This window comes from Capricornis sumatraensis, chromosome 20 (assembly GCF_032405125.1).
Source record: "Capricornis sumatraensis isolate serow.1 chromosome 20, serow.2, whole genome shotgun sequence".
Taxonomy (NCBI): Eukaryota; Metazoa; Chordata; class Mammalia; order Artiodactyla; family Bovidae; genus Capricornis; species Capricornis sumatraensis.
Window position 1 is genome coordinate 51,318,694 of NC_091088.1, and position 13,979 is coordinate 51,332,672.

General features: G+C 54.9%; 1 protein-coding gene across 2 annotated transcripts; it reads left to right on the forward strand.

The window, feature by feature from the left end:
• The first annotated feature begins 203 nt into the window (after window positions 1-203).
• MAG (myelin associated glycoprotein) lies at window positions 204-13,791 on the forward strand. Of its 2 annotated transcripts, none has more exons than XM_068992447.1 (9): window positions 204-252; window positions 409-777; window positions 2,423-2,719; window positions 2,853-3,110; window positions 4,579-4,839; window positions 11,109-11,396; window positions 11,718-11,814; window positions 12,560-12,659; window positions 13,627-13,791. In XM_068992447.1, the coding sequence occupies exons 1-9, from the start codon at window positions 207-209 to the stop codon at window positions 13,789-13,791; spliced, it is 1,881 nt and encodes a 626-aa protein (XP_068848548.1). In that variant the 5' UTR covers window positions 204-206. The 2 variants fall into 2 exon arrangements, with proteins under 2 accessions (XP_068848548.1, XP_068848547.1); XM_068992446.1 differs by lacking the exon at window positions 13,627-13,791 and adding an exon at window positions 12,925-12,951 and having other exon boundaries at window positions 207-252.
• The last annotated feature ends 188 nt before the right edge of the window (window positions 13,792-13,979 follow it).

The following is a 13,979-nucleotide window of genomic DNA, read 5'->3' on the forward strand; positions in this document are numbered from 1 at the left end:
CTCAGATGAATTTGTATAGTAGAGTACCACAGGTGGTACATGGTTGATGCCATAGATGTGTCTGTGATCATAAATACTAACAGCAGCAGCAGCTAACATCTGAATGGGCTGCTTGCCAAAATCTTACCAGAAGTCTTACTTTTCACTTCCTTGGGCCTTGAACACTCTCCTCTCCCCTCTCCAGCTCTGCTCACTTGCTGTACAAAATGATATTCCTCACGGCACTGTCTCTGTTTTGGATTATGATTTCAGGTAATAATGCCTGGGGATCTGGGGGTCTGTGGGTCCTGGCCCCTGAGCAGGCTGGGGTCCCTGGAACCCTCAGGTGATGGGAGGTGATGGGAATGGGGGTTGGGGGCACCCGGGCAGGATGTGTCTCTCAGCCTCAGCGGTCCTGCTCACCCACAGCCTCTCGTGGGGGTCAGTGGGGCGCCTGGATGCCATCGTCCATCTCGGCCTTTGAGGGCACGTGCGTCTCCATCCCCTGCCGCTTCAGCTTTCCCGATGAGCTGCGGCCGGCCGTCGTGCATGGCGTCTGGTACTTCAATAGCCCCTATCCGAAAAACTACCCTCCGGTGGTCTTCAAGTCACGCACACAGGTGGTACACGAGAGCTTCCAAGGACGCAGCCGCCTCCTGGGAGACCTGGGCCTGCGCAACTGCACCCTCCTGCTCAGCAACCTAAGCCCCGAGCTGGGCGGCAAATACTACTTTCGAGGGGACCTGGGGGGCTACAACCAGTACACCTTCTCCGAGCACAGCGTCCTGGACATCATCAGTGAGTCTCGGGGGCTGTGCCGGGGGCAGGGAGCGTGGGAAAGAGGAAGCCCTCCCAGTGCCCTTCTGGGGAGGTCTGGTCGCCAGAACCAAGGACTTGCTGGTTTGGCTGGAGGGAGGGATGCCAACCCTCCAGCCCATATGACCAGGCAGATGACAGAAAGGGGCAAAGCAGGGCCCCAAGCTGTGTAGTCCTCCCCAGAGGAAAGCAGTGCTGTTACTCTCCAGAGACACACGGGAGAAAGGCAGTGGGGCTCAGGGGTTGCGGTAAGGCCTCTGCATCCCTCTATTAGCTGGGCTACTGTAGGCAGTTTGCTGAAATTCTCTGGGCCTTGTTATCCTCTTCTGTAAAATGGGGATACGAACAGCACTTAAAGTTCAATAAGGGAATAGTTGTCAAGTGCGCAAAATAGTGCCTGGCACATGGAGCCTGGCTCAAGCTAAGTGGGGTAGCATGAGAAGGTAGGGCCATAGATCTCAGGCAGTCTGAGTTTTTGTTGTTTTGTTTTGTTTTGGGCCATGCCAAGAAGCATGGCGGATCCTAGTTCCCTGACCAGGGATCGAACCCGTATCCCCTGCAGTGGAGGCTTGGAGTCCTAACCACTGAATGGCCAGGAAATTTCCTGAATTTTCCAGGGGAACCAGAGCTGTGTATTTTCAGCATAGGCTGCTACTTCAGATATATATTTTTTTAATGTCTTAAGTTCACGCCAAATAAAATGCAGCTCTGGGCCAGTTTGGGCAGAGTAGGGTCCACTGCCTCATTTCTGAGAGGCCCTGAGAGGCATGGAATCCTTAGATTCAGGTTCCCCATCAGCTCTGAGACCATGTGAGGAGCCAGATTATAGCCCTGATGCAAAAGAGACCCCACCCCCAACTCCAAACTGGCACAGACAGACACAGCTCCAGGACACACCACACACACACACACACACACACACACACACACACATGCACACACACGTGGAAGGTAAAACAAAGCAAACATGGGCAGGAGAAAAGTTTCTTGAGGAATATAATATATTGTCTGGGGCACGGAGCTTCCCAGGTTGCAAAGTTGGTAAAGAATCTGCTTGTCAATGAAGGAAGATGCAAGAGATTCAGGTTCCATCCCTGGGTTCGGAAGATCTCCTGGGGGAGGAGATGGCAACCCACTCCTGTATTGTTGCCTGGAAAATTTCATGGGCAGGGAAGCCTAGTCGACTACCTAGTCCATGGACTTGCAAAGAGTTGAAAGTGACTGAGCAAGCACACATAGGGCACAGATGATGAAGCAAGAGCAACAGGGTTTGAAGCTCAGTTTTATCTGGTACTAGCTGTGGCCTCAGCTTCCTCATCCGTAAAATGAGCAAAATAACATTACCCACCCTGTAGTTTCAGCATGGCTGGAAGGACTGGCAAGTCAAACACCGGTGAAGTACTCAGAACACTATATTGTTGTTTCCATTATTATTATATCCCTCGTTGGATCTGCGGAGGGCTTCTGGGTGAACGGTACCCAGGAGAAGAGCCGGTTGTGGGGAACTCTGCATCCAAGGGCGGGGAGGGAACCAGGCGCCAGGAATGGAGTCCGACAGCGGCCTCGGGTGAGGGATGGCTGGTGGGCGACGCTGCTTCCTCACCCTCCTTCTCCCGGGCTCACGTAGACACCCCCAACATCGTGGTCCCCCCGGAAGTGATGGCTGGCACAGAAGTGGAGGTCAGCTGCATGGTGCCTGACAACTGCCCGGAGCTGCACCCAGAGTTGAGCTGGCTGGGCCACGAGGGGCTCGGAGAGCCGACTGTGCTGGGGCGGCTGCGCGAGGAGGAGGGTACCTGGGTGCAGGTGTCGTTGCTGCACTTTGTGCCCACCAGGGAGACCAACGGCCACCGGCTGGGCTGCCAGGCCTCGTTCCCCAACACTACCCTGCAGTTCGAGGGCTACGCCAGCCTGGACATCAAGTGTGAGCCTGGGTGCGGGCCAGGGGCGGGGCGGGGCGGGGCGGGGTCAGGTCCAGGGAGGGGGCGGGGCCAGGGCCAGGGGCGGGGCCTGCGCGAGTGCACCCTGAGGTCCTGTGTCCTCCCACCGCGCCGCAGACCCCCCGGTGATCGTGGAGATAAACTCCACGGTCGAGGCCATCGAGGGCTCCCACGTCAGCCTGTTCTGCGGGGCCGACAGCAACCCGCCGCCGTTGCTGACCTGGATGCGAGATGGCACGGTGCTCCGGGAGGCCGTGGCCGAGAGTCTGTCCCTGGAGGTGGAAGAAGTGACCCCCGCAGAAGACGGCGTCTACCTCTGCCTGGCTGAAAACACCTACGGCCAAGACAACCGCACCGTGGAGCTCAGCGTCATGTGTGAGTCGCCGCCCTGTGCGCCCCACACACCGGGCGCTGGGGAACCAGCCTCGCCCAGGGCAGAGCTGGGGGGCCGGGGTTGAGGGTAGTGATGGCGGTCAGGTCCATGCCTGCAGTTGAGATGAAGATGGAGAGGAAGTTTCAGGTTAAAGAGTTCTTTCATTCTTGAACACCTGCTGGGCACCTGTCTCCTGGCTAGGAGGAGATGGAGATAGGAAGAGAGAATCAGAGGTGGTCCCTGGGCACCCAGGAAAGCCTGTTAAATTCAGTTTCCTGGGGTGTAGAGCTGGGCTTGGCCCCAGGAATGTGCATTTTATTATTATTTTTTTTAATATCTGTTTATTTGGCTGCATCATGCGGGCCTAAAATCTTAGGGGCTTCCCAGACGGCTCAGTCATAAGAAATCTGCCTGTCAAGGCAGGAGACGTAGGTTTGATCCCTAAGTTGGGAAGATTCCCTGGAGAAGGAAATGGCAACCCACTCCAGTTCCTTCTGGGAGAATCCCACAGACAGAGGAGCCTGGTAGGCTACAGTCCATGGGGTCACAAAAAGTCGGACACGACTGAACACACACAGGTGGGATCTTAATTCCACAATCAGGGATCAAACCCATGTCCTTTGTATTGCAAGGTGGATTCTTAACCAGCAGGGAAGCCCTGAAATCTGCATTTTAAAATGAGCCCTATTACAGTTCCAATGGGAGGGCTGAGGGGAACCCAAGCCTGATCCAGCCCCTGTGGGCTTCAGGAGGAGGCTGCGGGTCAAACAGGATTCTTGGCTAGGAGCCAAGGAGAGGTCATTCATTCATTCATTCACTCACAAATATTTATTGAGGCAAAGTGCCCAGGACTGGGGATAATAAAAATGACAGCGCCAGGCAGCGTTTGATTTACTCAGCAGTTTCTGAGTGCCCTACACAAATGGTCTTTCCCATGGCGGTCAGGTCCTCCTCCCGGCTCCCTTCTAGTCTCACGGGAGCCTTCCCTCAGCATCCTAGTTAAAGCCCTAACTACCCTGACTTCCCATCCCACCTTTATTTTTCTCCAAAGTGCTCCTCCCCAACTTGCCAAGTATATACTTGATTTCCTTAAACAGCATCTGTCCACATGGACAGAGATCTTCATCTGCCTTGTTCAGGCCAAAGCAGTGCAAGTCATAGTCTATTCTCAGTGACCCCTATGAAGTTGGGAATATTTTTACGTCTAGTTTCCAGATTTAAAAAATTGGGCCCCAAAGGGTTAAGACATGGGTCCACACACAGCTGGGAAGGGGTACAGCCGGGACTCAGACACAAGCACCGTGTCTGCAGAATCTCTGTAAACGAGACAGCCAGGCCTGGGGTTACCTGGGCTGTCCTGAGGTGGTGTGTTCTAACTGGGGTGTTGAGGGTCACATTTAGGGGTGAGAGTTGGCTGCCAGAAGAGGCCCCCCTGGCTTCTGACCACTGGCCCCCTGTCCTGCCCCCTAGATGCACCCTGGAAGCCAACAGTGAACGGGACAGTGGTGGCCGTGGAGGGCGAGACAGTCTCCATCTTGTGCTCCACACAGAGCAACCCGGATCCTATTCTCACCATCTTCAAGGAGAAGCAGATTCTGGCCACGGTTATCTATGAGAGTGAGCTGCAGCTGGAGCTGCCGGCCGTCACACCCGAGGACGACGGAGAGTACTGGTGTGTGGCCGAGAACCAGTATGGCCAGAGGGCCACCGCCTTCAACCTGTCTGTGGAGTGTGAGTACCCCCCCACCCCCACACCGCTTTGACCCTCTTCCTCTGATGAGAGCAGGTGGGCTTGATTCCTGCCCACCCACCCCTGCAATGGAGCTCAATGGGGGACACTCAGCATCCCAACCAAGGGTCAGCTTTGCTCCAGCAGATGGGGGTGGGGAAGCTAAATCCACAGCAAGAAAAGGCCCACCTAAGGGACTTCCCTGGCAATCAGTGGTTAAGACTCCACACTTCCAATGAGGGGCATGGGTTTGATCCCTGGTTGGGGAACTAAGATTTCACATGCCGTGCAAGTTGGCCAAAAAAAAAAAGTCCCACCTGAGAATATAATATTCCCACACCCTGGGATGGGCTTTTGACCAAGGATATTTCTGAATCCTGTGGCCACTTCTTCTCTGAAGTGTAGAAGTGTTAGTCCCTCAGTCGTGTCCAACTCTTTGCGACCCCATGGACTGTAGCCCACCAGGCTCCTCTGTCCGTGGGATTTCCCAGGCAAGAATACCAGAGTGGGTTTCCATTCCCTTCTCCAGGGGGTTTTCCTGACCCAGTGATCAAACTCGGGTCTGCCACACTGCAGGCAGATTCCTGACTGTCAGAGCCACCGGGGAAGCCCACGTGCATTAACTAAAACAGAAACCGCAACCTCTAACCCTGCGGAGCATCGCCAGGAATCAGGCACCGCTGGAAGCTCTTGACAGGAGCCTACTCTTTCACCTCTTTGACATCGCAGTGAGGGAGATTCTCTTACTGTCCCCAGTTTCCAGAGAACGAAACTGAGGCCCTTTAGGGGTTATGTCACTCACCCTGGGTCACCCAGGCAGAACTGAGACTCAGATGCAGGAGTCTGGTTGCACTCTTCTGTAATGCCCAAAGCTGACCTCATCCTGAGTTATGACATCAGAATACATTGATCAAGCCTTTGTTATGTGCACGAGCTGTGTGGCTCAGTGGGAGGTGGGGGATAGGAGCGAGAGGACACCAAGCATGTTAACAGATATAGCACAGCCAGAGAGATGAGACGGATGCAGATAAAAAGCTAACTGTCTTGGGAATGGAGCTCATTGTTCCGCTGCCAACCAGTTCCCTTCCTGACCTCCCTTCTCTGGACAGCACCCCCCGCTCCCACCCCAGCCATCATTCAGGTCATAGCTCTGAAGTCATGGTTTCCACTTCCCCTCCTCCAGCACCTCCTTCTGGAATGTCACCTCCATATTTCCACTCTCTCTGCTTCCTCCCCAACCCCAGCCTGGCCTCTGGCACTTGTCTCCAAAGTCACCAACTCCAGACTTACTTATTCCACCTACTGTGGTCCCCACCACACAAGTTTGTCAGAAGGTATTGAGCACAGTCCATACTCAGTAGTCTGCAAGTGGCCACAGTCAGTTGTTGCTCAGTTGCTAAAGTCGAGTCTGACTCTGCAACCCCATGGACTGCAGCACTTCAGGCTTCCCTGTCCTTCACTAACTCCTGGAGTTTGCTCAAGCTGAAGTCCATTGAGTCAGTGATGCCATCCAACCAGCTCATCCTCTGTCGTCTCCTTCTTCTCCTGCCCTCAATCTTTCCCAGCATCAGGGTCTTTTCCAATGAGTCAGCTCTTCACATCAGGTGGTCAAAGTATTGGAGCTTTAGCTTCAGCATCAGTCCTTCCAGTGAATATTCAGGATTGATTTCCTTTAGCATTGACCGATTTGATCTCCTTGCAGTCCAAGGGACTCTCAAGAGTCTTCTCCAGCACCACATTTCCAAAGCATCAGTTCTTTGGTGCTCAGCCTTCTTTATGGTCCAACTCTCACATCCATACGTGACTACTGGATAAACCATAGCTTTGACTATGGCTCTGTCAGCAAAGTGGAGACAGATTATTCCAGGGCAAGGTGATGGCCATCACTGCTCTGCTGACCTTTCATCTTGGAGACATCTTTCCTCCTACTTTGCTCCCTCCCAGCATCAACTGTGATCATGTGTATGGTTTGTGTATACTCTGCCTTCTTCATACATGCCCCTCCTTCTTCCTCTTGGTCTTCCCCGTTATTTCTACTTCCCTAATCAGAGCTTCTTAGGTGTAAGAGTCAGAGAACCCCCTGAGAACCTGATGGAAGCCCCTGAACGTGCACACAACTCCAGCTCATGTACATTTTCAGTCACAGACCATCCTGCCCCATGGACTGTAGCCCATCAGGCTCATCTGTCCATGGAATTCTCCGGACAAGAATACTGGAGTGGGCTGCCATTTCCTTCTCCAGGGGATCTTCCCAGCAGCGTTTGGACCCTGGTCTCGTGCACTGCAGGCAGACTCTCTACCACCTGAGCAACCAGGGAAGCACAATGAGAGTGTCAGCAGCCAACAACGCTGAGGGGCTACCCCGCACCAGCACTGCATCCCAGCACGCGTGACTGTGGTGGCCTCTTCCTTTTTTTTTTTTTAATGTGTTTTTTTATTGTTGTAAAAGTCACATAATATGAAACACACTATCTTAACCATATTTAACTGTACAGCTCGGTGGCACTAAGTACATCCATACTCTCGGGCAGCTCTCACCATCACCCATCTCCCCAACTTTTCACCTTCCTAAACTGAAGCTCTGTCCCCATTAAACACTAAGTCCCGCTCCCCCTCCCTGGTCACCTCTTGAAGCAGCTGCATATTGTCATCATCTCCCTTCACCGAGGAGAAACTGAAGGACAGAATTCCCCAAGGGCACTCAGCTGGGAGGCTGGCCAGTGTCAAGATTCTTCTGGACCCTGTCTGTCCAGTTAATAAACCTCTGGCTGTTTCAGTTCCCCTGAAGTCCCTGGTACCCAAGGACTCAAGGCCTTCAATGTGCCAGAGGGGACAAGCAGCCGTGCCCCTACCCCCACCCCTGCTGAGCCCGTCGCTGGGCTCCGAGGTCTGGGTCACAGTGCTTGCGCTCTGGGAGACCAGCCCCAGGTTGTTGGGCAGAGCCATCCCTCAGTCCCGTCTCTGTCCCCGAAGTCTGTGTCTCCTAGTACTGACGCTTCCATGCTCGCTGACAACGGTGGGCGCTCCTGAGGAGGGGGTCCCAGCAGGGGACCTGCAGGGCACTCACCCTCACTGACATCTTGTGATGGCAGGTCTGAGCCCTTTGGACATATTGACCTGTTTCGTTCTCACAACAATGTGACTGGGGGTAGGGATCGCTCGTCACTCCAGTTTGATATGAAGAAGTGGAAGTGTCACTGGTGTCCAGCACCCGGCAGAGCTGAATGGACTTGGGTCTAAATCCAAGCTCTGTTGGATCACACACGTCTTGCTGTGTGATCCCAGACGAGTGACTTCGCCTTTGCTGAGCTCTGATTCTCTTCTCTGAAAAATGAGTGTGACAGTATCTTACACTAAGGAGCCCACGTGCCCTGTAAGTCTTAGAGACCCTCTTAATTTCCCACTCATCTCCCTGAACTCCTGGCTGGATATCCGCGGCCTTCCTGCTGCCGAGGCGTTGCTCACGTGCGCCCTCTGCTGGAATAGTTCTATGTGCATACGTGCGTGCTCAGTCGCTTTATCTAATCCTAAATCCCTAGGTGGGATGTTAAGCTTTCCTTTCAACACACTCGTACTCCCACTTCAGAGTGTATTCTCCGTAGCCCCTGGCAAGTCAAGCACCCATTATCCCTGTTTGCACAGATGAGAAGTCCATCTTGCAGGTCCAGGAAGCTGAGTGGCCTGGTTCGGGCCACCAGCCAGTAGATGGCAGAGCTGGAATTCAAGCCAAAGCTGTCTCACGCCCCAGACCTCCCATCTTTTGTGGGACCTGGGGTTTGTCTGGTGTCAGGCAGGGTTTCACAGGTCTCGGGGCTGCTGGCAGCTCTGCAAAAATGCTGAGCACACAGCAGGGTGTCAGCATTCCCGCAGCCCTATCACAGCTGTACTAGCGGTACAGTCTAGCATGAAAAGGTTTTTACTTTTTAAAATAATTACTGTCAGTTCAGGTTGGTCATTACTAATTTACTCTGTGGTGTGTTAATTTGCTAATACTATAGCAAGCATCAGGCTTCCCTGGTGGCTAAGTGGTAAAGAATCCACCTGCTAATGCAGGAGACCTAGGTTCAATCCCTGGGTTGGAAAGATCCCCTGGAGAAGGAAGTGACAACCCACTACAATGTTCTTGCCTGGGAAATCCCAAGGAGGGAGGAGACAGGCAGGCGGGCTATGGTCCATGGGGTCCCAAAAGATTCGGACATGACTTAATAACTAAACAACAACATAGCAAGCATATACATGTCTACCTAAACAGAATTTGGAAAACTTTTAATTTACTAGACTTAGAGATATGTACCCATTCCAAGTGGAATGATCCCTATTGCAAATACCCAAGTCTCATGGCTCCCTGCCCCATCACTGTTACCTGCATATTCTTTTTGTATGGAAATTGAAGGTCAGTCTAGAGTGAGCAGAGGCAAGTGCCAAACTCTCAGAAGGAAAGAGAACATAGATTAAAAAGCAACATTCAACGTTCTATTATAATCTCATATTGGGAAATGAAAGGGGAAAAACCATCCCAGTATCACTTTTGTAATTCAAATGGCAACAAAGCTCAACAAAATTATCTTGGGTGGAGGGTGGTGTCTGGTGTGTCCTATGAGAGAGGGAGGGAGGGTCAGGATGCAGGGTCTCTGGGGAGTGAGTGGGGGCATCTGCAGGATGGCCAGGAGGTGGAGCTGGCTGAACTCAGTCGCTCATCCCATGAGTCTTCCCAGCTCCTGCCAGGTGAAAGGGATGTTCCGGAAACCTTCCAGTGGTTAAGACTCTGAGCTTCCACTGCAAGGGGCATGGGTTTGATACCTGGTCAGGGGATTAAGATCCCGCATGCTTCTCAGTGTGGCAAAAAGAGAAAAAAGAAAAGGATATTCTAACAGTGGGGACAGAGTGGAGACAGAGCAAGTGCTTGTCGGGATGGAAATAAGAGAGCAGTCACATCAGTATGTAACCCGGGTAGATGTAAGTGCTGAGGAGCAAACGCGAGTGAATGGTTAGTTCAGCGAGGTGCCACTTACATGGTGTGGTCAGAGAAAGAGCGTGGTCTGCACAGAAGCTGCCTGGAGTGAGGGTGTGAGTGCTGCAGGTGTCGGGGAAGTGCTCAAGGCCGAGGGAGAAATGGAAGCCCTCCGGGTGTGGGAAAAGATTCTGCAAGTATGAGAAACAGCAAGGAGGCTGGTGTGGCCAGAAGACAGTGAGCCAGAGTGAAAGCAGAGGAGCTGAGTGTGTCCAAGTCCTGCAGGGCCTTGCAGACCAAGGCAAAGTATTGGGGCTTTATTCTAGGGGATGCGGGGAGCAGTTGGAGGGCGTGAGTTTAAGCAGGGAGCGCTGTGATCTGGTTGATTGATTTATATTATAATGATTACTTTTAAAGATTTTATTTCAGGTTTTTTGTTTAAATTGTATTTATCTTTGGTTGTGCTGGGCTTCAGTTGCTGCACGGGCTTTTCTCTAGTTGCGGTGCCTGGGCTTCTCATGGCGGTGGCTTCTCTTGTTGCAGGTCCCAGGCTCTAGAGCGCACAGGTTTCAGTAGCTGCAGCACATGAGCTTTGTAGTTGCAGGTCCCAGGCTCTAGAGCACACAGCAGTTGTGGAGCACAGGCTTAGTTGCTCTATGGCATGTGGGATCTTCCCGGGTGAGGGATCGAACCCGTGTTTCCTGTGTTGGCAGGTGGATTCCTTACCACTGAGCCACCAGGGAAGCCCCTCGTGTCTTTAAAATATATATTTATTTATTTGGCTGGGCTAGGTGTTGGTTGCAATGCTCGAGATCTTCACTGCAGCATGTGAGATGTTTTCTTTTGCAGCACGTGGGATCTAGCTTCCTAACCAGGGATTGAACCTGGCCCCCTGCATTGTGAGTGCAGGGGCTTAGCCACTGGACCACCAGGGAAGTCTCTATGATCTGATTTATATTTTACAAGGTGAGCAGCATTGGAGAGGGCATTAGAGAGAGTGTGGGGCGTCCCTGGTGGCTCAGTGGTAAAGAATCAGCTGGCAATGCAGAAAATGCAGGAGACCTAAGTTCAGTCCCTGGGTCGGGAATATCCGCTGGAGAAGGGCACGGCTACCCACTCCAGGATTCTTGCCTGGAGGATCCCATGGACAGAGGAGCCTGGCGGGCTTCAGTCCACGGGGTCGCAAAGAGTCGGACACGACTGAAAGGACTGAGCGAGCACACGCAAGAGAGAGTGCAGGGGGCACAGGCAGCTCATCTCAGCCCAGAAGCCCCCAAGGCCGCATCTCCAGCCTACCGGGTCTTGGTCTCGCCTCCGCAGTTGCTCCTGTGATCCTACTGGAGTCCCACTGTGCGGCAGCCCGCGACACGGTGCAGTGCCTCTGCGTGGTGAAAGCCAACCCAGAGCCCTCCGTGGCCTTCGAGCTGCCCTTGCGCAACGTGACGGTGAACGAGACGGAGCGCGAGTTCGTGTACTCAGAGCGCAGCGGCCTCCTGCTCACCAGCATCCTGACGCTGCGGGGGCAGGCCCAGGCCCCACCCCGGGTCATCTGCACCTCCCACAACCTCTACGGCACCAAAAGCCTGGAGCTGCCCTTCCAGGGAGCCCGTGAGTGATGTGGCCGGGGGCTGGGAGTCAGGGGACAGCTGGGACCCCTGTTGGATCTAAGCTTCCCTCACCGAGGCTGATTATCGGCCGCTGAGCGATGGTCCCGCTGTGCTGTTGATCTAATGGTCAAGTTAGGAGAGGCTGCCCTGAGCTTGCTGACACTTCACGAGCCCCTCCAACAGCTCAACTAACCAGTCAGGGCAAGGGTGCGCCTGCTGTGTAAATACGTTCACTCCCACCCCTGCCCCAGCCCGTCTCCTGAGAACCTTGGTGTCCTCCCACCAGCAGCCCTGAGGGCGCCTGGGTCTTCTCTTTCCTCAGACCGCCTCATGTGGGCCAAGATCGGGCCTGTGGGAGCCGTGGTGGCCTTTGCCATCCTAATCGCCATCGTGTGCTACATCACCCAGACGCGCAGAAAGTGAGTGGCCTATGGGGGCTGAGCTGGAGTGTGGTGGGGTGGGAGGGCAGGGGGTGGGTGCAGGAAGCCTCCAAGGGCGGGGCAGGGCAGACCAGCTGGAGGCTGAGTGTGGGTAAGAGAGGGCAGGTTCCACTGTGAGAATTCAGCGGCTAACAGGAGCCGCCGTGGTCGGGTCACAGGTGTTGGTGCCTGGACGGGACCCTTCCCGCCAGTCATCACGGGTGCCCCACGTTCTCTGCTGTCTCCTCCTGCCCCTCCCTTGTGATGCGGAGAGCCAGTACCCTGGCTTGCGGCCACAGCATCAGTCACAGTGGGTTCCAACAACTACACATAATCTGTGGTATCAGTAAACGCTCCCCAGTCGCAAGTCACACCTGCCTGCTGCTATTTCTCTTCCTTGAGTCACACACACATCAGCACTCCCAACAAGGAATTAATCTCCCCATTCCACATCCTGGCAGCCAGGGGGTACAGATGGCCCCAGAGAACCCAGAGGAGCCAGGCAGGGGTCCTGAAGGTGGCAGAGACTGGGGCCCAGGTGTGGCTCGTCTTAGCAGGAGAGGAATGGGCTAGGATGGACAGGAAGAGGCTGCTCACCGAAGCGGCCGCCCACCCAGTTCTACAGATGGGTGGGAGCAGCTCCGGAGTCCCTTGGCCCAAACTCCTAGGGTAGAGGGGATTGCAGACAGAGAGAGGAGGAGGGAAACCAAAAGCCGCACTGGGGCTGATATGTCCTTCCCTGCAGAAAGAACGTGACGGAAAGCCCCAGCTTCTCGGGGGGGGACAATCCCCCCGTCGTGTTCAGCAGCGACTTCCGCATCTCCGGGGCGCCAGAGAAATATGAGGTGAGGCCAAAGCCCCGCGGCGCCGAGCTGGCTGGAGATCCTGGGTGCCGGGGACACAGAGGGTCTGGGAGGGGCCTGGGAGGCCCTGGGTGGAGGGGGAGCTGGCCCCAAAGACAGGGAGGAAAGGATCTGCTGAGACGGACTCGGGCCTGGGCTGGGACAGGGCGCTCAGCTGAGGCTGTGAGCAGGGCTGTAGAGTTCGGGGCCCACGAGAAGCCCTGACCCTCCCCGCCTGGGTCTATGACTGCATTTCCTTCTCCAATAGTCCAGAGAGGTCTCTACCCTGGAATGAGCACCCCAGGAGGTAGGTTCCGGGGGCCTCAGTGTGCCCACCTCTGGGCCTGTGTTGGGCCTTGGGGTTGGCGTGCATGTGTGTGCATCCCCGTCAAGCGTCCAGGTTGGTCCCCAGTTCAGTGTGGCCTTGCCCAGCACCCCCTGGCCTTGTCTATTCTGTCCCACTACTGCTCCCGTCTGTCTGTCCGTGGCCACTGTCCTGTGTGTGTGTATGTGAAGGGGGGAGGTCAAGGATGGCAGGCGTGATGGGGAAGCTGAAGTTGCACCCGGAGGAGGTCCCAGATTGAGGAGGGACCACTCCAGACCCGAGTTTGCTGAGCCAGGCACTTACAACAACTGGGAAAAGTGGGTTCCGGACCAGGTAGCTTCCATCTAGAAAGGTGTTATGGGTTGAATTGGGTGCCCCTCAAATTCCCAGGTTGATAAAGGTTTCTTGGAGACAATGAATTTGTGGGCAGCTTTCAGGCTTAGCAGCAAGGAGGTTGTTTTGTGTAGGGGGCACTGGTGCGGGCAGGGCTCCCAAGGGCGACCCAGGACCGTGGGGTCGGCTAGGTGGGTGGTCCGTGAGGAAGGAGGCTCACATGCTCTGGAGCCACGGGTGTGCCAGCAACCCCAGCATCTGCATCTGGGAAAGGTGGGACAGGACCGCCTAATGGGTTGGCTCCCTTCGTAGAGTGAGAGGCACCTGGGATCAGAGAGGAGGCTCCTGGGTCTTCGGGGAGAACCCCCGGAGCTGGACCTGAGCTATTCTCACTCGGACCTGGGAAAACGACCCACCAAGGACAGCTATACCCTGACGGAGGAGCTAGCCGAGTATGCTGAAATCCGCGTCAAGTGAGGGAGCCGGGGGCACTCTGTGCGGTCACCCACCCCCTCCAAGACCCTCGCTGGCCCCCACTGGCTGCGGGCTCCCTTCCTCCCCAAAGTCGTGGGGGCTGGGGCAGGGAAGGGCCGGGGCAGGTGACGGAGAGCTGTGGGGGCCTGGCCTCCCTCTCCTTCCCAGCTGCCCCGCCCCACCAGCACCCC

Excerpts from the sequence above, each read along its gene's own strand:
- MAG (XM_068992447.1), top strand. The coding sequence starts at position 207 with ATGATATTCCTCACGGCACTGTCTCTGTTTTGGATTATGATTTCAG. Across the intron at positions 778-2,422 it reads CAGCGTCCTGGACATCATCA|ACACCCCCAACATCGTGGTC; the intron begins GTGAGTCTCGGG and ends GGGCTCACGTAG. Across the intron at positions 11,397-11,717 it reads GCTGCCCTTCCAGGGAGCCC|ACCGCCTCATGTGGGCCAAG; the intron begins GTGAGTGATGTG and ends CTCTTTCCTCAG.